The sequence below is a fragment of the Manis pentadactyla genome, chromosome 7 (genome assembly GCF_030020395.1).
Source record: "Manis pentadactyla isolate mManPen7 chromosome 7, mManPen7.hap1, whole genome shotgun sequence".
Lineage (NCBI taxonomy): Eukaryota > Metazoa > Chordata > Mammalia > Pholidota > Manidae > Manis > Manis pentadactyla.
The window spans coordinates 8,967,964-8,993,896 of record NC_080025.1 but is presented as its reverse complement, the minus strand read 5'-3'; the positions used below and the strand labels follow the sequence as shown (position 1 = coordinate 8,993,896).

At 38.8% G+C, this 25,933-nt stretch overlaps 1 protein-coding gene across 10 annotated transcripts in view; it reads right to left on the bottom strand.

The window, feature by feature from the left end:
• The window catches only part of TENM3 (teneurin transmembrane protein 3), a 1,816,466-nt gene that overhangs the window by 104,885 nt on the left and 1,685,648 nt on the right, over positions 1-25,933 (bottom strand). For all 10 annotated transcript variants that reach the window (XM_036894289.2, XM_057505071.1, XM_036894291.2 and 7 more), the window contains 2 exons: positions 16,714-16,836; positions 3,406-3,620 (listed from right to left, as the gene is read on the bottom strand). In XM_036894289.2, the coding sequence (XP_036750184.1) occupies positions 3,406-3,620; positions 16,714-16,836 (338 nt within the window). The remainder of the gene's footprint in view (positions 1-3,405; positions 3,621-16,713; positions 16,837-25,933) is intronic.

Genomic DNA, 25,933 nt, shown 5'->3' with positions numbered 1-25,933 from the left:
TCTAAATAAAAAGCATTTTAAAAAATTTTTGGGTAGTATAAAATGGCATTACAACATCATTCAGCTGTGAGAAATGTACCACAAAGCTGTAACTTGATCAGCATTCAATCACTTTTTTTTCATTTATATCTTACAAGGATGAAAATAATGACTGGTGTGGATATCTGACCTGCCAGTTTTCACTGGAATTGTGTTCCAAAATTATCAGAAGAAAATTAATTCAGCACTTCTGAAAGGTGCCTCCATCTCAAATAAGCCATTCCTTTTCTCATCAGATTTAAATATTTGTATTAATGTGGCAAAGAGACAGGAAAAAGTTTCTTTTTATGGCCCCATTGCATATAAAGATTTTTCACCTCTAATGTTATAAACACAGTAACTGTAAAATTTAGAGGGAGGAAATTTTAATTTTTAACCAGTTTCCCAAGCCCATACTCAATCACCACCTTTTTCATTGAAATCGCCATTTGCATCACACCTCTGCAAACTATAAAATAAGGCTGGAGCGGTGGGCATGCTGGGGGTGGGGGCGTGTAGCTGACAGCTGTTGAGGATCTGCCCAGTGCTAGCTCTTCTGCAGGGACATTTACACAGGACTTCAGGGGGTCACCCAAATACCTCAGATGAGCTCCCGACTTCATGCTAAGGCCATCTCTACGAAAAGTAAGCCAATTATTCGGAATAGAAATACGTAATAGCCTTGTTCTTAGGGTGTAAAGTGATCCCTTAGGGCAAACGTGAGTCACTTCAGCTTTGTAAGATCTATTTGTAAGAGGGAGACATGGTTTTTTTTTGTGGGGATGAGTCTTAGGATTTTATGCTACTTTTAGGATAAAATCTGGTCTCACCACACTGGAGAGCTCTCATGAGACAGAGCTTATACTTGATACGGGCAATTTGGTGGCTCATTTCTGAACAGTTCGATTACCCACAAGCCTGATTTGGTTATTAAAATGAGCACTCAGAATCTATGAATACTTGACTGTTTTTTTAAATCAACTTTTTAGTGGTAGCGTAGTCTGGCTGTAATCATTGGAATTTAGAGGAGGAAGAGGTATTAGAGAGCTGATCCAAATCTTTCCTTTTACAGATAGACTCTGAGGCGAGAGAAGTGATTCGCTCAAGGTCACAAGGTCAAAGAGTAGGAGGGGTGTGTGCTTAGAGCCATGTTTCCAGCTCATTCTAACATAGCCTTCATGCAAATACGCTTAAATGATAACAGTACACTGCAAAGCGTTAAATTGCTTCCTTAGGCTTCTAACTGTCCCGGAGAATGAATTGGGCACCAGGGAGAAGTCAATTGACTCCCTGGCAACAATCAAATGGGCAGTTTTATAAAGGGTCACAAAGACTTTCAAAACTCAAGTGACTATTCTGAATGGCTGGCCAGTTTTAATTATTTCAGGTTGATTTATTTAACGTTCCCTAGAAACAGAGAAATGTTCAATTTGGGCTGCTTTATAGCATATTTCATGTTTAAACACTGAACTCAGAAACAGTTGTTTGCTCTGCTGATCTTGAATAAACCAGAGAAAGGAACTCTTATAACCTGTGAGCTTAAGAAAATGCATAACCTATTGAAACACATATATTGCGGTGGAAAAGAAAAGTGGCTATCACATGCATTGTGTTTAAATACTAGAAGAATTATGAGAAAATCTGAAGCTGCACTTTTTATTTCCTTAATCTTAAAGGGTATATATAACTAGCAAAGAGTCACCCGTAAATCTTTAAATAAACCTTTAGAGTACCCAACATAATAGATAAGTTTTTTCTGAAATTATCTTCTGAAAGTTACTTTATAGGGTTCCATGTTCACTCTTGCGCTTAGCTTTCGCAGTATGTTTCTTGAGTTAGACAAGAATAGTTTAATTATGAATGTGATTCCAGTGGGAAAAATATCCTCTCCTATTTCACCGCACCCTTGCTATAAATGCAGTCTATCTGCTATAACTGAAGTTACAGGGGTCCGCTTTCATTTCAGAAAATCTGGTTGTCATATCCTAGTCAGTGTCACCTATAGCGTGGATTGCAGCCAAATGTAATTACAATAGCACATTTAAAATCAGACACTCATATACAATGAGAAATATTTGGTGTGCAAGGATTACAGGCATTTGCTTTAATAATGTAAATGTGAAAAATATTAAATCAGAAATATGAATACACCAAAGCATGATATTCAAAAATTTCACAGCTATATAATTTATGTACGTGTATGAAACTTTGCCTGATCTGAATGACTTGGGGAAAGTATGTTCAAATTTTATCTTACTTTCAAGATATGATTATTTTATTAATATATGATCAATTTTTCATTATGATTTTATTTGCAGGTTATAGAAAACACAATACTCACAAACTTATGTAATATAAAACATACATAAAAATCTTCCAGTCTTCATTTTAGAAATCAAATTAACATCAGCATGAAATTCTATGGGAAAATAAACTGGTTATCAAGAATAAGCTCACTTAACTGTCAATTTTAATTAACCATCTATTACATTTTTGGAATTCTTGAATTTACTAATATATTAGTTGATCTTGGGCAAAGTTGGAGTGCCAATTTCATGGTAGGTAATTTAAATAATTTATTTTAGACATAATGAGACCTCTTTTGAACCACAATTTCCAACTTACACACCATGATCCAGCATTGAATCATAAAAACGCCTGTGGAATTACTGATAGCAGTTCCGTATCTGTGACTATTACTGTGAGATGATTTTTTGATGCAAGCCAACTGCCTTTAAAGCTCTTTGAATGTATGATATAAGGATATTTGAACTGTTCTGAGTTCCACACTAATGTGATCACCCTTGGTTATCTATGAAAACTCTTAATTTCAATGTTCATTATTTGTAGATGAGGATTCATGGCTTGAGTTGATAAAGTTCATGTCATCATATTTTATGTTTATGTTCCCAGAATTTCTTTACTGTATGTTCCTAGAATTTCTTTACTAAGAGTAAACCTGGCATAAAGTCAAAAATTACGTATTTTCAACAGTATGAATACATTTGAGAAGAAAACGTCCTGCATCTGTTACACGAAAGGAATAAAGATCATTGGAAATGATCACAGGATCTTTGTAAAACACTTGGAAAATCCATGGTGTTTTATGAGGTGCTCAGATGATGTTCGATATTCATTAAGTTACTCACACATTTTAGTACATTTTACTCAATCAATACTGATTAATGCAAGTTAGGAAGAAAATACTGTTTCTTCCTACTAATTTGCAAACCTCAAGATAAGTGTAACATACATTCAAAATTCTTTTCACTGTCAAAGATCAATACAAAAGTGGTCAAATAGTTAAACAGCTGAACTTAAGAAGCAAAATAACTTCAAAAATGCAAACTGGCATTTTCATTTATCGACAAGAAAGCCTACTTTTACCTGAGTGTGGGAAGGTGGTAAGCCTTTTCGGCCATACACTCCAATCAATGCATCCTTCTGAAGAGAGATATTGAACTTAAGAAACTGTGGCTGATCAATAAAGAGCTGTGATCTCCAGAAGATCCCTGGAGGAACCTCTTGAATTGCTCTTCGGCCAATATCAAGTTCTCCGGAATCTATGGTGTTATTCTCTTGTGTAAATCCACCTAATTTTCCTGAATGTAAGAGATCCATTGAAGAAGAACAAAAACTTAAAAAAAAAAAACCAACCAAACGAACAAAAAAACCCCACAAACCAAGCAACAAAACAGCTTACCTTTCAAAAAGTTCTTCTAAAACACTCAGGTAATTTCATCTTGAGAAAACGAAATGCTCTCATGTAATTTTCACGTTCAAAGCTGTTTTTGTTAGACATTGCTCAACTCATTCTGATTTAGCACATTCGTTTAAGATCTTTTAAGTCAAAAATCCTTTGACTAGCCCCAAGGTATGCCTATTACTGAAACTGTTTTTATACCGACAGCCTTTCCTGATCACTTGAAACATAATTACCTTACAAATATATGTCTTGTTATTTCTTGGGAGAGATTAAGTCTGGTACTTATCAGTCCTTCCAAGCGTACCATAGCATCGCAAAGTGTAAATTAAGGCAGAATGGATTATGGAGATTTCCAAATCAATCCTTAAGCAAACAGCAACAGCAAAACCAGTCAATTGCACTGATTCATATAGCTTCCTCTAGACTATATATTAGAAATGATCGAAACAGCAGAATGCTGGGAGTGCGGCAGATTGGGCTGGTGGTGACTTTAGGATGCCTCAAGGAGGGAGGGATCAGTTTAAATTCATACAGTTATTGATGAAGGCTGCCACAACTTTTCCTTTTTTCCTTCTGACCCTCATCTCAAATTCACCTGCAGCCTTAGCAGGACTCTTGAATTAGTCACCCCTCTCAATGACCTTCAACCTACAGAAACAGAAATTCTCTGCTCCCCAAATTTCTATGGCCTCCGAGAGCCCGTCTCCTCTCTTCCCGCATGGCCTGCTTTTAGGAAACAGACCCAAGACTCTTCTTGTTTTTCGCTATGATGTTCTCCCTCCTTCCCTCTTTGCTGAGGTTGTTTCTCAGTTCTCCGTTGTTCTGAGGTTAGTGATAAAGGAGGTTTTACAATTTGCCGCACATAGAAATAAAGCCACCATTGTCTTTTACTCAGGACAGGTTCACAAAGGCTAAGGGACAGAACGGAGGTGGAAACACTATCCTCTCTCCGTTAATCTTTTTAAAGTCACAAAGTTGACTTACTATGAAGTTCGCCTTTTAAAAAAAGTAGTCATCTGAATATTAATTCAGATATCAGATAATATTATATAGTGTCAATTATATAATAGCCTCCAGAGAAGTTGTCAATTCAAAATTTAGAGGACTTAATTTCAAATCAGAGGGTTGTGCTTCATTTTACAACAGAGGAGAGGGGTCTTTTACCTATGAAGAGTGATTCACTTAATGCTGAATTCATTTTTGAGCATTTACTAGGGACACAGAACTGTAGGTAAGAAAGAGAAATATAAACCAGAGAAAAGGAGATTATCTCCTTTGGATTCCATGGCTTCTGCCACCAAGCAACCAACTGCCTGGTTGGGAAGACAGCACCTACACTGTAATGAGTTCAACGGCGATCTAAAGAAACCGGCAGTAGGGGTCAGACGAAGGTGACACTAGTGGCTGCAGGATGAACGATTTCACGGAAGGGTTAAGTCTGAGGTGAACGCAGAAGGACAGGTAGGAGAAGGTTTCTAGTTGCAGCAAACATCACGACTAGAAACATGGCGGTGGAACTGGGCATGTGGAAGGGCGGCGGTGAGCAGAGGCACCCATCTGCTTAGAGAGCAAATTAAGAAAACTGGTTTTGGAGTCAGACAAACCTGGGTTTGAATCCTGGCTCTGTTGCTAACTAGCAGAGTGACCGTAAAGAAGATACTAAATCTCTGATTTGGAACATCATCTGTAAAATAGGGTGGTAATAATGCAAGCACAGGACAACACGGGGTGTTACCTATCGAGTGCTTGACTCTCAGTAGGTATTGACTGAATGGAAGACATTAGCAGGTTTGTCTTGGAAGCAGCGCGAGGTAAGACTGGACAGGGAGAATGGCTGTCAGTTTACAGAGGGCCTCGAGTGCCAGGTTAAAGGATTTGATCTACACACTTTGTTAGTGATTTTTTTTTTGTATTTTGTATTTTCAACTCCATAAAACAACATAATTCCACCCTTTTTCCTTATGAGATATAAATACTGGTATTATATTACTATGCATATAATTTATGGCATGTTAAATAAGTAATTGAAGTAGACAATACGGGTACATTGTTTTCCAGTGCCACAAAGGCACTTGTTCCTGTGTTGTATATGTGTGTGTGCGTGTATATGTGTGTGACCAGCGCAAGTCAAATTCAAGATTCCTAAGGAACACGCTTCACAATCACAGGGAAGTATGACAGATATCCAGGTTATGGATATTGGGGTCTAGAGTAATTTGCAACTTCACACTTAAAGATAAATGTGAAGTTCGAGGGAGCATATATTACGAGTAAATGTAGGGACTGTTTCCTACGTGGACTGCTGCATCCTACAGTGACCCATGGGCCGCCAACTGCTAAGGACAGCTTCAGCTGATGGAAACCTACTAAAGCTTCCTATCAGGCTAAAGGTAAAATGAGGGCATGTTCAAGGACACGAGAGCACAGCACGGGAGTGTGGAGGCCTGGAACTGGAGAGTCGGTGAGGATACAGTTGTAATAATCCAGGTGTGACGCAGGAAGGAGCTGTACAAGAAAGCTTAATAAAACTCATTATTTACAATTTCCCTTCCTCTCTTTGTTTCTTGATGTCCATAATCATGGCACTTAACAATCCTTCAGCTACAGGTCTATTTTTCTTAACTAATTTAGTGACATGAAATGCTCTATGGAATAGAAATTAAAAATTGGCTTATAGTAGTCACTGTAATTTTTTCTGATCAACTCGTAGAGGATAATTTGTGCATCATGCCTTGAAATTTTTAATGATTATTTTATGATACCTTAATATTTATTTTAGTGATCTGTATTCATTTTCACAAAATTAGAACATATAGCTAATAATAAAAAATATAATCCTACCACTCAGAGATTACTTTGCTTCCTATGTAACTGGACTTTTTTTTTTTTTGTCATAGACATTTTCAAATACCTGAGACCAATTTCTATTTTTCAGTTTGGATGCTTCTGCCCAGGTACTTGTATTTGTTATAAATAAGCTTTTATTAAAAATATTAAAAAGGGAGAAAAGAGAAATGGAACCAACCTTTATTGAGAACCTAACCGAGGTAAGGCTTTAGTGACTTTCCCTGTATTACCCACATTTCTACCAAGGACAAAGTATGGAGTTAAGAAACGGAGTATCTAAGACTGTGGCCAGGTTTTGAAATCTGATGCATCAAGAGGGGGGCAGAATACTTTTGTCTGATGACCTCATCACCCACCCCACCATTGCCAAAGAATGCTTTCCATGTGCAGAAGAGTTTCATGATCGCAAAGAGAACATGAATAAGGGAAGAATATTCAAGGCAGCAATGCTTTATTTAATTCAACTATCAAACTCACAGCACGGATTTGTGCTTTATCTCCCTCTCTACTATCTACCTCGACTAGAAATTCAGAAATGAGATGGCGGGGACAAAATGTATTTAATTTATTTGAACTGAAAAAACAAGTCAGACCTTTTCTGACATAGAGTTTGATTTTAATGAGTACTAGCTCTGCCGGTAAATGATATAGTGTTGCCCATAAATTAAACAAGCTAGTTAAATGGAGATATTTAAGACATATAATACAATGAGAACACTCAAACAAGATTACAATAACAAAGGTGAATTAATGTGAACAACACCTCCATTTTCCACCCCATTATGCATATATCAGATTAAACAAAGTGCTACTAAGTCAGAGAGTAACAGGTATTATTAGCAGTATTTTGCTAAGCCTTGGTGAAGCCTTTTCTGGGTTCACTCCACAGAAATGGAGAAATGGACTGATTTGGACAACTGTGTAACAAATCTCTTTCAAAGTAGGTATTTGCCAATTCTTTGCTTTCAATAACACTGAAGAAATTTGATGCAATTGACAGCTGTGGACAAGACATACTATTTAGAAATAGCTTGCACTGTGATTTTTGACATATGACTAATAGGAATTTCAAATAGATGAATGGCAGCATTCTAAAAAAATCCTTCTACTCCTCCCATCTGCTTATTTTATAGCAAGATTTCTTGTGTTTATATTTATAAAAAAGGAAAACAGGGATAGAATTGATACTGAATCTTGATTTGCTTTTGTAATAAGTAATATTCATCCATGAATACATAAACTATTTGAAAAAGTCCCCATTCATCTCATTTGGAGAGGTATTTTTCAATACCTTTTCATTTCTGTATTTTCTAATTATTAAAATGTTTCACATATATAATAATTAGGATGATTTTGTCAAATGTGTACAGCTAATAGTTGTAAGCATACTGCAATATAGAAGAAATAGGCTTTTAAAAACCCTTAGGAGTATTATGGTTACAGGAAATAAAATTTAAATTGGTGTACATATTTTGCTTTAGTGGCATAAGAACAAAATAGAAGATTCCAGATCTAGTCTAGCATTTCCTATGAATTATGAACGTCATTTTAAAGGGCCTACCAACTTCTATTTGCTTCAAATTATTATACTATTTTGCATGAATTTATTTTTGAATTAAAGTCTTGGAATGTGTCTTTTCTAAAACGTAGGTGCAGATCTGACCTCTCATTATAACCAGTGATGTAGAAATGTTAAGAACGGCTCTGGTTTTTCTCTGCTTCAATCCCCTAAACCGGTGGCCGAGATTAGTACACCATTCCTGCTAAAGCCTCCAGCTTGCGTGCAGGTACTAGAGTTTTGTGCAGCGGCTACATCTTCTCAAATTCTGCGACGATTGGCTTTTCAACTCCCAGCCCTTCTCCCATTTGGCCAAGTCAAGTGTGGTCATTCCTGTTAGCATTCCCTAATGTTCCCAATGGAGCGCAATCACACCTGTCAGTCACTGAGCTCTGACACAGTTTGACAGACTTGTAAATACTTGTATGCCCTTGTCTTCTGAAGCTCATCAGTCTGCTTAGATAAAAGCCTGGATACAGATGTCTTTCATCATGTCCTGAATTCCAGAAAACTCTGGCTTCAGAGGAAATGAAAGGAAGGCCGATTCAGTGCTCTTACTGAGATCACTCCATCCTTAAACCCCCAGAGCCTGAACCTGGGAATGATCATAGGAAACATGAAAGTTGTTTGTAGGCTTGACTAAGAGAAAAAGGAGGGAAAAAATGGAGGAGAAAAATAGGGCAACAGAGTGCCCTGTACTTATTCTAAACTCAAAGCTTGTAGGTTAGGAATCAAACCAATTAAAGCCTTCACAGTAAGTGTGAGCTGTACCGTGTCTTCAAACACAATAGGGTATCATCTTGAAGATTTTTTTTCAATGTGTCCTGTTGTGCCTGAGTGTGGCAGCCACTAGCAGTCTTTTTACCTACTAACTGTGAATTTTCCTTTCATCAGGAAGTATGTGTCACAACACTCTTAATATCTTAAAATACAGTCGGCAGAGTGTGAAAACATAAAGAGCACGCACACAAAGTATTGTTATTCCTCTCCTTCTTATATGAGATCCCAGTTTGTAGGACAATACATCAGTCAGGTGGCATTTTCAGATAATGCCTTAAAAATGCCTTATACTCTGAGATATTTTATAAATAATAATTTACTCCCTGTAGATGTTGTAAGAACAAAACAGAGTGTTTAAAATCGTACCTGTAATTAGGAGGTTTGCTATCTACTTGAAAATCATTTTGTGACACCAGTAAACCAACCAAAATGACAAAGTACTAAATTTTGTACCACCAATACCGTGAATTTGCTGCCTGCGTTGTGTTGTGAGCAGGCAGGCCTCTAATGATTACAACGGAAAGGCAGAAAAGGAATCCAACTTGGAAAAGTCTAACTCAGTTGCTTTAGAGGGTAAATGATCACCCCACCTTAAGTCCCACAGAGGCACTCATAATTAAGATGTCAGGAAGCAAGGTTAGGCATTTATAGACAATCAATAGCCTGCCCTCCAATTCTATGACCTAACATGGGATTCATACCCTGACTCTGAGATCTCTGAGAGACCATGCCTTTTTATAAACCACTACATGCCATAACTTACCACTGTGAAGGAGGAGTGTGACGTCACAAGCTGAGTGATCTAAAACAACTACCTTAGAAACATACCTTAATGGACAAAATCAATATAGCGCCTAATTAAAGAACTACTATACAGCAATACAGGTACTATAAACAATGATGAATAAAAATCAATGCTCTTTAAATTACTGTAAAATCAAATTCTCTGAAATTGTCCAGTATTTAAGAAAAAAATCCATATTTTATAATAATAATGATGGAAAATATAAAAATAATTTGAGTTATTTTAGACCAGATCAATCATATATATACATATATGTATACAGACACATATATGTAGTTTCTCAATTTATACTCATAAAATAGGAGTTAAATATTTTTGTTGAGATAGAATTGACATATATTACATATTAATTTCAGGTGTACAGCATGATTCAATATTTGTAGCTACTGTGCCATAATCACCACAAGAAGCTAGTTAACACCTGTCACCACACAGTTACAGTTTTTCTCCTTGTTAATGAGGACTTTCAAGATCTCTCAAAGACTTTCAAATAGACAGTAATTATTGAATACAGTTATAATGCTGTACACTGCAGCCCATAACTTGTTTTTTTTTGAGCTGGAGTTTGGACAGAAGGAGTGTTTTGTTTCTGGATTGGAGAGGTCATTTTGCTTGAGTTATCCTAACCAAAATTTATGGCTTTTCATTTTGTCTTATATTATCCCAAATTATCCTATGCTAAATTTTGGCATTGTTTCTAGTACTTTGAAATAAAACTAGGTTGAAAGGTCCTGCGTGGTACCCTCCCTTTTCCCCTGTGGTGCATTGTCCCACTCACTGGGATTGCTCGCTTCATTTCCTTCTTGCCTAGCAGGTCACGTGCTCTGGGAAGAACAACGGACTGTTTTTTTTTTTTTTTTTTTCACTGCTCTGTTCTCAGAACCTTGTTCTGTGTACGGCACGTCTAGCCGCCCCACAGATCAAAGCAGAATGAATGGATATTACGCATTCGAACACTACGCAGTTCAAGAGTAAGGATAAGATTCTTCTTATAAAATCCAAACAACTAAAAATGTAACCAACTAATAACAGGGATTTCTATTATTGCTTTAGAGGATGTTACTGACGCAGATTTAAGCTCTACTGTCTCAAGAATTTTGCTACAAAAGTACATGATCTAGAATTGCAGAGAAAAGAGTGAACTAATAGTTACTGACAGGCATCAAATGCTTGTCGTGTCCAACCACGGCTCGGCAGCCTACAGGCATTATCTGAGTTCAAGCTCATTATTAACGTATGAAGAAACAGGAGGTAGAGATGGTAATTTGCTTAACGCCACCTGGTCAGTGTCAGAGCTTCAATTCTTCACCACTGAACTGAACCAACATGTGTCTGGTACACTTTACACAAGTACTGTGTGTTGGGCCCTTTATATACTTTATAAAATTTTCTCATATTATTTTCATTCACTCATGTGGCAAATACTTAAGAGTCGATAACTATAGGCCTATGACTGTGCTGAGAGCTTTGGACAGAGCAGTGGAAAAACAGATAGGATCTGTGCCTTACTTTGTGGTAAAGAAGATATACATTAAACAGTGCTAGTGATAACCACTAGCATTTTTCAAGCATTCACTATGTACTTTACACCATGTAAAGAATTACACTGAACATGCAGGATCATTCCAACGGATGAGAAAACCTAAGTAACAGAGAAGCGATATAACCCGTCCCCAAGTAACAAAGTCATTAATGATCAGAACTGGGATAAGAAACCAGGTAGTTTAGCTCCTGGTCATGAGTACCCAGAGTCGGGGGAGCCTTGTAAGTCATTTAAAGGCATCTGACCAGAATCTAAGTCACTGAAGGGGGTCAGGCAGGGTATTGCTCTTTCAGTAGAATGGATAAGCAAGACTAGAGACACACATCTCAGATAGAAGGTGACTTCTATCATCCAGGTGAGAGATAATGGGATCTAAGAGATCTTTTGAAGTTAGGATTGACTGGACTTGATTGACTGAATATGGGAGATGAAAGAGGAGTAAGAGTCAGGTGGAACTCCTAAACTTCTGGCCCAGGTAACTAGGTGAATGTGAGGCCATTTCTTGGTATGGAATGCCCTGGAAGAGAGGCAAATCTGGAAAGCAAGAAGATGTGTCCAAAGATGTCTGTCACCGTACCTTCCATCCCACACGCCCTTAGGAACAGTGTCCCTGCCATGTCTCCAGTTGCAGGGGGGAGCTGGTCCTCCTTCCCATGTGATTGGGACGATTTTCCTGACTTTCTTGATGTGACAAAAGTGACATCCTGGAACGTCCACTATCCTAGGTCATCAGAAGCCCCGTAACTTCTGTATGGGCCCTGGGTGTGCTCCCAAATGGCATGTTTCTCTTCAAAACAAGCTGCTATGGACTGAGAAGCCCAAGACACATGGAATACCGTGTTTTGACTCCTGTCGGCAGCTGCAGTTGAGTTCCAGTCAACAGACAGTGTCAACAGCTAGCCACGTTGAGTGTGTGACCCTGGACGTCCAGCTCAGTGGAGCTTTCAAACAGCCCCGGCTGACATCTGAAAGCCATTGCATCAGAGACCCAGGCAAGATGCAAGAATGGCTCGTTTGCTTCAGAGAACCAGGAGAGCTGACAACAAATTGTTCTTTTAAGCCACTGAGTTTTGATGTGGCTTGTTAGGTAGTGAGAGATAAGCAGCGTGGTTGATGGGTTCAGTTTTAGACACGTGGAGTTTGAGATGCTTGGGAGACACCCAAGTGGACATGTTCCAAAGCTACTTGGACAGATTTTAAGTAGTTGATGTCTAGAGCTCAAAGAGAGAGCAATACCGGCTGCTGTTACTGATTTGGGAGCACACAGAATGAAACAGAGCACACAGCAGGGGACCTAAGCCAGCGGAGTGGCTGAGAGAGCCCAGAGCGATTCCATTCTGAAAAGGGCAGAGTCCTGAGCAACAGTGACATTCAAGGGCCAGGCGGTGGAAGATGGGTCAACTAGACAAACAGGTCACTGCCGAAGAGTCAGGGAGAAAGACAAGGCGACTAGTACCATAGAAGCTACAGGAAAAGAAGTATTTCAGTTAGGAGGGATGGGTTAACTATTAAACACTACCAAGAACTCAAATACGGTGAGATTGCAGAGTATTCATTGATGCTACTGACACAGGCACTTGGTAATTCTGGAAGATATCAGTTTCAGTGAGGGGTAGTAGAGGACACTCAGTTGAAAGAAGTATGCAGATGCTAGACCGCACCAGGAGTAAGTGGAAGCTAAAGAAATGATGCAGCAAATCGGTATAGATACTGTAGTCAAAAGGGCTGGCTGTAAAGGGAGCAGAGAAAGGGTGGGGAGCTGGCGCAGCATGTGAAGTGAGGGATTTTTTTTTTTTTTTAATAAGAAGCTGAAGGGCCTCAGAATATTCAAATGCCAGCAGGTAGGGAAATGCTGAAGATACCCAACGTGACCAAGAGCACCCGTGGAAAGATCAGCCTTAAATACAATGAGCAAAGAGTGAAAAGACAGATCCAGATACAAATGGAGATGTTTACTGAAAATTAAGAGAGCTCCATCTGAAGGTTTCTATTTTTCTTGTAGAACAGAATGCAAGGTCATCTGCTAAGAGAGCTGAGGGATTGGAGTTTTAAGCAAAGTGGGAAGATCTGGAGGGACTGTTTTGCAGGGTAGGAGAGAGAATTTGCAAGGGAAATAGAGTAGGGCCTGCAGACTGTGGCTGCTGGTGAGCCAAGAGATGGGAGTTACTGGTCCCTCTTTACATGTCAGGAAACTGAGGCTCAAAGGGGTTAGGTAACTTGTTCAAGGTCACAAAGTAAATGAGTGTCAGAAGCTAGGATTTGAATAGAGGACTATGTGCTTCTTTCCAGTACTTTAGGCTAAATGCATTCCTTGGTCCAGGGGAATAATTTTAGTTTTTGGAAGGAGACTGATATTCAAAGTTTACAAACTTCATTCTTAACTCTTCATTCACGTGGTCCACCTACTTCAATTTTCTGTGACCCCCACACTGCTGACATCTCATCTCTAAAATGTGTAGTCGAGGAAGGTCTCAGGAATAATCAGTAAAGGAGCACAGCATGTAACAGAAATTCTTCCTTTAAATACTATTCCCGTTCAGGAGCTTCACTTCAGTATTAGTTAAAAGCAAGCACGGTATTTACCAAATCCTCAGCACCCTACTTGTTTCTTAGAGTTCTAGTTATACATTAAGAATAAAATAGGACTGCATAAATATGAGTATTGTATTTAGAAGCCATGAAGTAATTTTCTCATCATGCTTAGCACAGTTATCTCCTACTGAGCTTCGTTCAGAATTCTAGAGCTTTCTTTGGGCCTATAATCCCCCAGCATTTCTAAGGAAATAGATCTGCTTCCCGGCACCGTTTAAAAAACAGAAGCAGTGGGGATGGTGTGCGGTCACTGCAGGCTCATCACAGAGACTGAACAGAAGTGTTTCTAAGGTGCCTCCCTTCTTACAAAGAGTCCCCTCATGCCCCCAGAACCCCACGACTGTCAGTATTTAAGAGATACATTCTAAGAACATTTACTTGAAAAAATGGAAGTAGGGATTCCTTACAATTGTGGCTTTTTGGGGCTATGTGAGTGAGAATAAAGAAGACATCAAATGACTATTATTTGGGTCATACTTTGGACAAGGTCTGAGTCCAGAGAGAGTTTTCTTCCCCTTTTCCAAAGGAGACATTCCTAGGAATCTCCTGGTCCAGCGGGCAGGCCGGAGGGGCCGCTCACCTCCAGGGCACCTCACTCATTCTGGAGCTTCTGCTCTCTATTCCCTACGTGGAAGGTACTTTACTTACGTGTACATACAGTGACCGCGAGCACAGATCAGTCTATGCGGTGCAGTCTATGACCGCATGGGGAACTCCAGGCTCTCTTAGGGGAAGAGAGGGACTTTCTGAAGAGTGTTTTTGAAACTGTGTGACACAATCCTTCGTAAATGGTGACACTGAGTAAATTTCAACTAGCATTTGTGTAAGTGGGAAACCATAAAACAACAGAAAATAGGAGGCTGCGTTTCACCAAATGAAGGTACTATTTGGGGACACATATTGCAGATGTACTTGTGTGTGTGAGCTTTGATGTAATGAATTTCTCACTGCAGTCACGGTGAAGAGCCTGAAGGTCCGTCAGGCTTCCCGGAGATTTCAGAAGCCGTGCTCTTCCTTGAGCCGACAGGACCTTAGACGGTTTATCCCAGGGTCGTCCTCAAATTTCCTTGTATATCTGAACTACGAAGCACCTTGCCCAAGGTCACAAAGTAAACAGGTGCAGAAGCTAGGTTTGAACACAGGTGACCAGGAGCTGTGGGGGGCCGGCTGGCGCAGAGGAGGCGTCTCCTGGCAAAACCCCAGGAACCAGCCGGGGGGCGACGGGAGCATCTAGGAATCCACAGCTTTCTCGGGATCACGCTTTTCAAGTACCGTGAAACTAAGGAGCCACGCTCTGGTTTCATTTTAATTGCCATAGAAGGTTAGGATGTTCTAAGGTTAAGTAACATGTCTACAATAAGCATTTTCCCCTTCAGTCTATATTTTCTTCAGTCTGTAAAACATTCCCTGCCCACATGGTTAGTAAGTGGTGTTGGGACATTTCCACAGGAACCGTCCACTCTGAGAGGCAGTCTAAATTTCATTCTTTTTAAAACTAAAATGAATACTCTTGACTTCTCTGTAGCTACCTGATCTGCTCCTGTGTGTTATCAGCATATAGAAAATCACACAATTGTTTCAAGTAACTACATTTTGATCAGTTGAGACGCCCCACCTCCAGTTTTAACTGGGGAAGTTTTCTTTCCGCCTCTCTAACCGCCTGGGCAGTGACTGCCCGTTTACGGCCCGTGCGGTAGCATATTGGTTATACTTTATTGGAACATGTAAAAGTTTATATCAAAAAGCTCTACCAGGGGTGGGTGGGTACTTATTATGACTATGCGAATTTACGCTCTTATAAAATTCCTCAGCCTCCCTAAGAAGGAAGAGAAGTGCCGTGAAAGATTATTGTTAAAGTAAAACAGGAGATGGGAAAGCAAAGAACAACAGAAAAAAAGGTAAAAACACTAGTCACAGGAAGGGCGTACATGTAAGGTAGCGGCATATATACAAATATAAATACATAAATCTATTATATAATATACAAATATATCATAGCTTCTTCCAAGTCTTGCAAAGGAACTAGTCACGCGAGGATGAACGTAATTGCTTCCAAAGTAGAATACAAATACACCAGGTAGGAAGAAACAGAGACAGAAAAGCTTGGGAAGTGTGTAAAGGCAAATACATATTTATCTTGTGGCACAGAACAGTGTCTTGATCTTGTGTTGAGATATAAAGTATTACGACTTTTTGCAAAAAGTCAGGGGATGCCAAATGCCGAGATGTATATGCAAGTGCACACACATGCACCAAAATAATAGGCATATAATATAAATATACTATTAGGTATACATTTTCCTGGGTATTTATATTGGAAAAATGAAATAAAGCATTCTCTAACCTCTTAAATCCCATTTTTAATTCAGAGACCATTGATTTGAAAGTCTGTTAGCTGAAAGGGCATACTTCTGAAGGTTTAGAGAAATGGCAAGCAGAGGAAAGGTCAATAAACTATCATGTTTCATACATTTTGTATTTAGTGCTTTTGTGACAAAATTAATATAGCACCCAACTCTACATACTACTTGAATGAAGAAAGCTCAATATACCCAAGGTAATATAAGAGATGATCGCTGAATTACAATCTATTTACAGACTAAAAATAAAGTGAAATACACACTTGCAAGAGGAAAAGCCTAGCCATCAAATCAGAGGGCAGAAAATTGTATTACGTCTCTAATAAAAAGCTGAGTTTTCAATATTTCAAGTGAATGAATAAAAACCACTCATTAAATGATGACATCTGTATTTCAAAACCTTTTCTCTCTCCCAGATAAAACTGGGTGCAACATGTGTAAAAATAAATTTAGGAAAAAGAGATGTTAGAGGAAAAACACAGAACCCATAGTTCTTTATCTTACCATTGTCGCCAGAAGGTAAAGAAACAGTGTTTGTTGGCATGGCATCAGAATTCACTTTTCCATTCTCAAACGTGTCATTTTCAGTCTGCTGTAACTGCCAGTTGAGGCCGAATAGATGCATTGCTGGGGGTAAAGAATACATGTTGTTTAAGGGTCTACGGCTTTTAGCTACAACAGCAAATGGTAAACATATTTCTAACAAGAGACGCATGTAAGGTTAAATTTTCCATGTTCTGAAATACCAAGGATAATTGCATAACAAAAATTAAGAAACAAACAGTTCCTCACACAAATGCAATTTAAGTAGCAATACAGTGTAATATGGTAGCCCTTTAATAATGATTTGATATAATATTCTATTACCATTCTCACATTCTTTTGTTAACCATACCTGTTATAAAATCATGCTACAGTAAGAAACATACCAAATATAGATACAAATATAGCAACATCTACCCTGTATATTTGTCAACAAATATTTGTACTCATTGTCTGCCAGCAATTCCTTCTAAACCGTGATTTTTCAAGGTTTAAGATATAGGCTATACAATTCTTGAACTTACAAAGCGTCAGCTTGTAAAGAGGTATAAGTTCGTATGTCATTTTGCATTAAATTACACAGTGTTTGAGTGGCAAAATGTCAGGAGCTTTCTAAACATTTATCACTTCATACGTTTTTCAAGGTTTCAGACACTTCAGCAGTTTCTGAATAAAATAGTCGGAGCTAGTTTTGCAGAGTGAAAGGTTTGACAGACATACTCTGGCACAGCAACGATAAATAGTCCAAAAGGGCCAAAGTTTCTACCCAACATAATTGATCATCATTGTGAGCTTTTATGTAACATAAAAAAGTCTCCTTGAATGACAGATTTGCTTACATTATTGGTTTTAATAGACTTTGAAGAGCAGAGAAAACCCATGGGGTTAGGCACAGATGTCAAATGTTAAAAAGTAACGTTGCGCTTGAGTTTGGAGATTTTTTCCTTTTTTTTTTGCCAGATGGGCAATGGCTTTATGAAATATTTTTTATTACAGAAAATCTCAGCAAAATGGGATTCCAGTTCTACTTAAGACGCCGTATAATGAGAACCATAATATTATATGTGTTTAACACTGCATTGAAAACAGCACACAACAAGTGTTTGGTCTTAGGATATTATGTATGTTGAAAATGTTGGCGTTTGGTAGTTAGTGAAGCTCCTGACTCTTGTTATGTGTAACTTCAGGGTTTTACACAAATACAGGGCGTTGGTGAGGTTTATTCCAAAGTTCACGAGACAGAGAGGCAGTAAACTTGTAAGAGGCAAGAATGCTCCAGAAATTACCGAGCGCTGGTGTAATAAACTGCATGGGACGTCTTGGCAGACAAATAAAGGGAAAATTAGTGAGATACAAAAAACATCTAAATAAGGAAGGAAGAACCCAGTGTCTTCAAGGCCAGAGCTGGAAAGCAGATTTGAACCCATGGAAGGCTTCTGCTGTCATTGTTCACGAACGGCACGTGGGCCCTCGGGTTCTGCATGACCTAGTGGGGGGTGTGGGATGAGTGGACAGAAGGGGCCAGGGGCTGTGTGCTCTCCCGATTCCCTTACCCGCTGGGCGGATAGCTTAGGTGAGGAGCACAGGCTGGCAGCAATACCAGGCAATCTCTCAGGGGCAGCCAGCATTCTCTGTGGTGTTAGAACATTGCCATCCAGTATTTTGAAAAAAACACAACACTCATTGGACACTTACTATGTGTCAAGCGTTGTGCTAATGCTTCGCCAGCATTATCTCATCTAATCTTCACAAAGACGCCACTGAAGAGTTATTTCTTCTTTTCATTTTCAATCTGAGAAAATGGAGGCTTTTAAAGAGTTTAAGGTTTCAAGCTGGTAAGCAGTGGAGCATGACCTTAACCCCAGACCTTCTGATACCAAAAGGCCCACCAGGACACACCTCTCTAACCTCCCCTGGGGCAGTGGAATGTGAAAATCCACAGGAAGTGAAATGGAATTTCTGTGAGGCCCTAGGCTACAGATATTGTTCCTCTACTAGATCTAGGAAACCGAAGGCAGACACAGTATTTGGGGATGGAGGGTAGACAAGTTATTATAGGTAACATGTGTGTATGTTGGGCATTATGCTTCCATACAAACATTTTCCCTCTATATTATATTGCCTTAAATTAAATTTTTCCAGTAATATTATGATGATGCTAAGGTTAAGAAGAGGCAACTCCAAGAGTCTTAAAAACAATTTTAAAAATACATAATTAAACATTGTATTGGTGTATTTTAAAGGCATTATACATAATATTCACATGTACTTTATCTTCAAAAAAATTTCAACTTCTGATATCATGTTTCATAGCTTTCCATTATTATCTTCATGTATTTCTATGTGGCCTTAATGAGGGGGGCTGGATTTATATCCAAAATGCTATTCAAGGAAAAATGGAATTTGTGGATGATAACACTCAAATTATATGTCTGTTCAGTGTGTTTTTCATATTTTAAGATACCTTGATGTCTACTATTTTCCAACAATGTGTGTGGGACATGGATCATTATCCCTTTTTTATGGGGATGAGACATAGGCAGAGAGGGTCAGGGACTTACCCAATGTCTTTAAAAAGTTAGTGTGTAAAGAGGACACATGACAGCAGATTTCCTGATCCTATTTCTGGATTCCTTTTTCTATACTGTGCCGTTTTCCTACTTACCTGATTTGTTTGGAATTAAAACTGAATATTCATATTAAAGAAATTGAAAAAATTTTAACACAAATTGTTAATTTCTTTCTTTTTTCACAGTAGCAAATATTGTCAGAAGTGGTCTACCTGTAAAAACTGGCTTCCAAATACAAGATGTGTACCAACTATACATGGCTTTGTTTTGCAAAATCATTTTTAAGTTGCTTGTTAGAATTGGAATGTATTTTCTTTACATTACAATTTCTCTATATCAACAATCTCCGGGGATTTTTAGTCACCAAGTGGTGGTTAAGTCCTCAGTTGGTCTACAAGAGTCTGTCTGTGTATCCAAGAGAAATACGTATACACATAGCACTGAAAGGCAGGAACACAAATGTTCACAGAAGCATTATTTGTTATAGCCCCAAACTGGAAACAAGACAGATATCTGCCAACAGTAAGAAGGATAAACAAATTACAGTATAGTTGTACAATGGAATTGTATATAGCAGTGTAAACGAGCCAACCACTGGCAGATACATATGGATAAATTTCACAAATACAATACTGAGCAAAAGAACCCATTTACAAGAGCACGTGAATACTGTGTAAGTCAATGCGTAATGAAGTTCAAAAGCAGGTAAAATCAACTGGTAGAGGCAGGAGTCGCCACAGTGATTACCCCTGGGAAGAGGGGCGGGTATGATTGGCAGAGGCCACGGGGGCTTCCAGAGTGCTGGTGATGTTCTGTTTGTATCTGGGAGGTTTCCACTAGTGAGTTCACTTATGATCTGTGAACTTTTCTAAATGTATACTACAGTTAAGAATCTTGATTACAAGTAGTCCACCTAACACAAAGCATAGCTAAAGAATGTATGTTTTTACTTCCCTAAACCCTTCTAGCTGGGAGATTAACAATCTTAGTGGATTTTTAATCACAAAGTGGTGGCTAAGTCTTCAGCTGGTCTATAGAAGTCTGTCTATATAACCAATAGAAATACATACACATACAGTCCCAAAAGGCATGAGTACAAATTCTCCCTACAAGGCTTCCCATAAGGCTGTGGTTGAGGCAATTATGACAGCCTACGTATGGTACAGCCCCCGAGACAACCAGAATAAATGCACATACAGAGTACAGACCTGGTACAGAGGAATGGTAAGTAACTCAATCAGGTGGAGGTCAAGGGAAGGGCGAGGAAAGGCTGGCTTCAGTGTAAATTGTTGGAAGTTAGAAGGAAGGCAACACGATTAAACAAACTCATGCATGGGTTAATAGCTGTCAGCCCGGGGCCTTCCCCTACTGATGTGTAGTTTAAAAATATTAAGTCTTGGTGAGGCTGTGGAGAAATGGGAACCCTCATGCACAGTTGGTGAGATCGTAAAATGATGCAACCATGATGGAAAAGAGTAGAGCAGTCCCGTAAGACAGTAAAACCAGAACTACCACATGATCCAGATTTGAAAGCAGGGTCTCAATGAGACATCTGCACACCCATGTTCAGAGCAGCTCTATTCACAAGAGCCAAGGGGTGTGGAAGCACCCCTAATGTCCACTGAGAGAAGAACGGGTAAAGGGGAGGTGGAATTTACCCACATGGAATACTATTCAGGTTTTAAAGGGAAAGAAATCTTGCCACATGCTATAACATGGATGAGCCTTGAGCACATAATGTTAAGTTAAATAAGCCAGTCACAAAAAGACAAATACCATTTGATGCCACTGATACGGGATTTCTGAAGCAGACAAATTCATGGAGACAGAGAGGAGAATGGTGGTTATCAGAGGCCACGGGTAGGGGAAATGGGCAGTTGCTGTTTAATGGAAACAGAGCTTCAGTTTTGCAAGATGAAGACACTCCGGATCGCTGCGGCACAGCAGTGTGCATATACCGCAGACCCCGGGAGGCGGGCCAGATTTGCTTGTCCAACCATTTCAATTATGCCCTTCATTTTCCTGCTTCTACGCTTTTGTTCCTATAATTCCTGGTTTTGGGGATGCCGCCCCCACACTCTGCCTGATGAAATTTCGCCAACCCCTTCAAGTCTAGTTCAAATGACATTTCCGCATGATGTCCTTCTGGCATTAATGCCTATTCTGCACTGATGCAGCATTTTGGATTTTTACTTAAAACATCCTACCTTATGTACGAGTGAGCTTTTTACTTTCTGGAGTGTGAGGAGTAGGGGCTTATGAGAGAAGTAGAGATGGATCTTTGAGGCTAGGGGTTAAAATAGGTGCTTACATGGGAAAGTTGAAGATGAGTTTGGGAGGCAAGGGGATAAATGCATAGGATTGTGGCTATGGAAAAACGGGAGAGGACAGTTAAGTGAAAAGTTCAATTTACAATTCAGTTTTTTGATATTCTGCTTAGAGTTGATCTTCAAGGCCTGACTCTCTGTAGCTGAACTGGTTCCTGAAATAATAAGTGTGATGGATGGAGAATCTGAAACTGTTAATAGTCAGAAGAAAGCCTGGAATGGCACCCAGTATAATTCCTCCTTTTTTCTCAGAGCAGATCATAGACTGCCAGTCAGCACCCTTTTAAAGTAATAGCTGACCTGTGTCACTGATAAAATCAAAGAGCATACTTTTTAAAATTTTGGTATCATTAATCTACAATTACATGAAGGACACTATGTTTACTAGAAGAGCATACTTTTTATTCAATCATCCAAGTCAATGATAAAATATATGATGTTGATATCAATTTTAGGAGCAACTCACATGGATGTTAAACCATCGATCACTCCTGCAACCTATGCTACTAATAGTCAAAGAGCCTACTCTAGACTACATCTTTTTAGGGTGTCCTGTTGTATTCTCAGATGGCAACCAATTTAAAGATATTTAAAATGACATATTTCTTACAGAATTCAAAGCATTCATTGTACTACAACATTTCAGGTTTTCCTCTGTAGGTTTCCCAGTAAATGTTAAGAAAAATACCTCAGAAATTGAAATAATTTTGAGACAAGATGCTGGTAAAGATCTATCAGTGAAATTTTACGAAGACATTTTATTTCAGACTCAAAGACCACTCGAATGAAAGAAATTATGGCATACATTCCTTTTATTTGTCAAGGCTGATGGAGCAGAAAGGAAGCCATGGTGCTGTAGTTATTTCACCTCACCCCAAAGAAAAAAGGGCATGCCATTGTTTTTAACTAATATATGTTGGTTTGATACTTCAAAGCCATCACGTGGCACACTTGAAAACAAATGTGTAATTAAAGAAAATTATACACCAGCAAGGAGGAAATTCAGTGCCATTTTTAGTTCCATGTTGAGAGTAAAGGTGCCAAATTGTGATCTAGTCTCTGGGGACCGTGCCACTGACGTTGTTATCACAGCTACTACTATTTCTATTGGCACGCTTGTGTTCTCAGATACTGCCAAATATGGATGGGAAGGAAGGGTGGCGACAGCTGGTGACACCATCCAGCAATCTGCCAGAACCTTGGAGCAAATTACAGGGGCTGTTGTGAGGCGAACGCAGAAGCAGCACCCTTGCCATCAGAAACCTGAACACAGCTAACGCCACCAGAACCCTGGAAGGTGCACTTGGAGGTTTTGGCAGCCTGGTGGATAGTTCTTGGCATGCCTGCCATTACTGGCTAAATGCTATTTATTATTACAAGATCGAGCAAACATCCTCACAAAGACAGAAAAAAAAAAAGGAGGTAATATGAGAACCAGAATCTGGTGAGAAAAACTGACTTAAAAAAATATATCATTGTGAAAATGCAATTCGGCTTTGTTTAGCCTCCAAAATCTTGGAAGTTCATCTATGCAAGCTGAGGTCTCAAGTTTTGCTTTCTTGTAATTCACCTCACGTCTAAGGTAATTCACGGTACCTTTTCCCCAAACTAATCTTTCTGTGAAAGGTTGCCTAAGAACGTTATCAGAAGTTACAGGGAAAGAAAATCGGAATCTGATCTTGTATAGTTAAGAGCACAATTTTCAACATAGGTTGCGGCATCTTGCAGAGCTTTTGTTCGCATTAAGAGAGACCCTGCGCCCCATTCTCAATTCTGGCTCTACCTAGGGGATGCCTGGAGGCTTATATCTCTCATTTATATAAAAATAAGAAGAGTTTGTACTACATAATCTCTAAGGTCTCTTCCAGATTTATATTTTATGTATGTCAATATATCTTAAAATATAAATACGTAGGCTAAATCATGGAGCGTAGGAAAAAACATCTCACATCAGTAGGACAGCAACATATTAGAATAATAGTGTTGTTCCTTTTTCTTATTTTCAGGCAAAATACATTGCATGGGGTAAGACTAGCATTTTATGCATGAATTCTTTGGGCGTCTTACATGTTGAGGCAAAATTTTGTCATTTTATGTTTCAATTTCATGAATACATAAATATACATGATGCCCATGTGCAATGATAAGATCTTCCAGGAAAAAAATACAAGAAAAATACTCTTAAATATAGGGCAATGATTTGATTTGAAACATGCTTTCGGAATGCAACCAAGTTTTCAATGTAAAATGAAAGAATCTCGTGGAAAGATTGCACTTTGTAACTTGGACCCCTACTGGTCTAAACTGTCATTAGGAATACATAGTTTTCCATAAATTAGCTTTGTTTTGGCTTTCCTGCTGTGTTCACATACATGTTGACAGAATGTGTTCGGCAATATTTTGGCATTCTAATCCACTATTATTTGTTATTAACGTTTAAGGCTAATATTATTTCACCAGTTACACCTTGCTGACCCAAATATGATGATTTTAAAATCAATGTCACTTGAAAGCTTTCATATTGCTATGTACTCAAGGTGTCATTAAGAAAAAGAGAGCTATCCCCACTATCGGATATTTTGATATTCAAAGGAACTAACACTTGATATAGCAAGTTCCTCTGCGGATTATAAGCTAACATACTGAAATCACAGGCTTTAAGAACTAACAGGTTGTTTTTTTGTGGGAAGGGGGCAAGGAGGTAAGGGATGGCTGCTGATCATTTATATTTCTATGCTGAGCACTTTTCTTTTCTATCCCTTTTTGGCATTTATGGGAAGGCACAGAATCACCTTGGCTATCAGAATGTCTTGATGAGACTACATGGCAATTTAGTTATGTAGGTTTGTTTTTGCCAGTGATTGGACTCATATTCTTGTATAGATAATAATATTAAAAAAATGCTCCTTTCACATGGCACTGCATTTTTTCCCCTTCTTAACCGTGTAGATTCAGTGTAACATGCTTAAGGGTGTTGCTTAGGGAACAGTAATTCCAGCTGCCCACTGACAGCCAGTGTTGAAGCTGACAGAGGCTTATGAAAATCATAACCTTGTTTCTGTCACCGAGGGAATTAAGTCGAGATTTCTAAAACAGACTGTTTGCCTAATATTTTATTAGTTTTATCTTATGTCCAGGTTCTATTCTCTGGATGAAAGAAGCATTCATTCTCCAACCTGATGGGAAGAACAAAGTGTTTACCATCACGATTAGCTGCCCAAAGGGGCCAGTCATTATCAATCATCTAGAGAAGCTCTTAGGTAACAGTTGTCAACATTAAAGAATATAGTAAGAGGACCTATTTCAAGTACATTCGAAATACAGAATGAAATCATTTGCATGATTTATAGGCTAGTCCCTGCTTGCCAAAATACGGAGTTCACTGTTATCATGATATGTATGTAACAGGATTCATTAGTGACAATTATTAGGAGCTTTGCCATTGAAACCCTACGGATCTCCATTATTCAAAGGCATGTATTGATACAATTTTCGTCTGGATTCCTCTCTTCCGTTAAGAGCTCTAAGAGCTATACCCCACTTTTATATAACACATGTGCATGTATGTTAATGACCTACTTAAGCATAAAATTTTTTCTTGGTTTTGGCTTTTTGTAAAAGCAGTAGAATACACTTGAAAATTACAAATCTTTGGAATTTAAGACACTTTAATCATTATTAAAAGATCCAACTACTAGGAATATGGAGACAAGAGGAAGGCTGGGATAGTAAAATATGGCAAAATCCAGAAAAGCATTCCCTTTACAACATCCCCTTTACAAAAGTCTGCTTCTTCTCTAAGACATTACATTTGAGAGAGAGAATGTGACTCGTGAGAGTGTGTGTGCGCGTGTGGTCGTCAAACAGCAAATTTAAACAAAATCAACTACATTCGTGGTGAGCATTTAGTAATGTATGTAACTGTTGAATCATTATGTTGTACATCTGAAGCCAAGAGAATATTGTATTTCAACTATACTTCAGTAAGAAAAAGCTATACTTTTTACCATTTCTTAATGGTAAAAAAAAAAAAATCAATGACCCTTCCGGAATCTAGTACAACCTCTCCTGTGGTTTATTATTCATCATCGACAGAAACTTAAGCTCTGTGGCATGTGACCAGCAGAATGATGTGGAATCCACTTCAGCACATCTGGAACCCAGGAGGTGATGGTAAGTCAGAAGGACAACATGAGTGAACCTTGACCACCTTACCTCCTCAGGCATGGTGGGAAAGGTCGCAGGGAGCCAGGGTCCCATTCACTCCTCATTAACCTGGGGTCA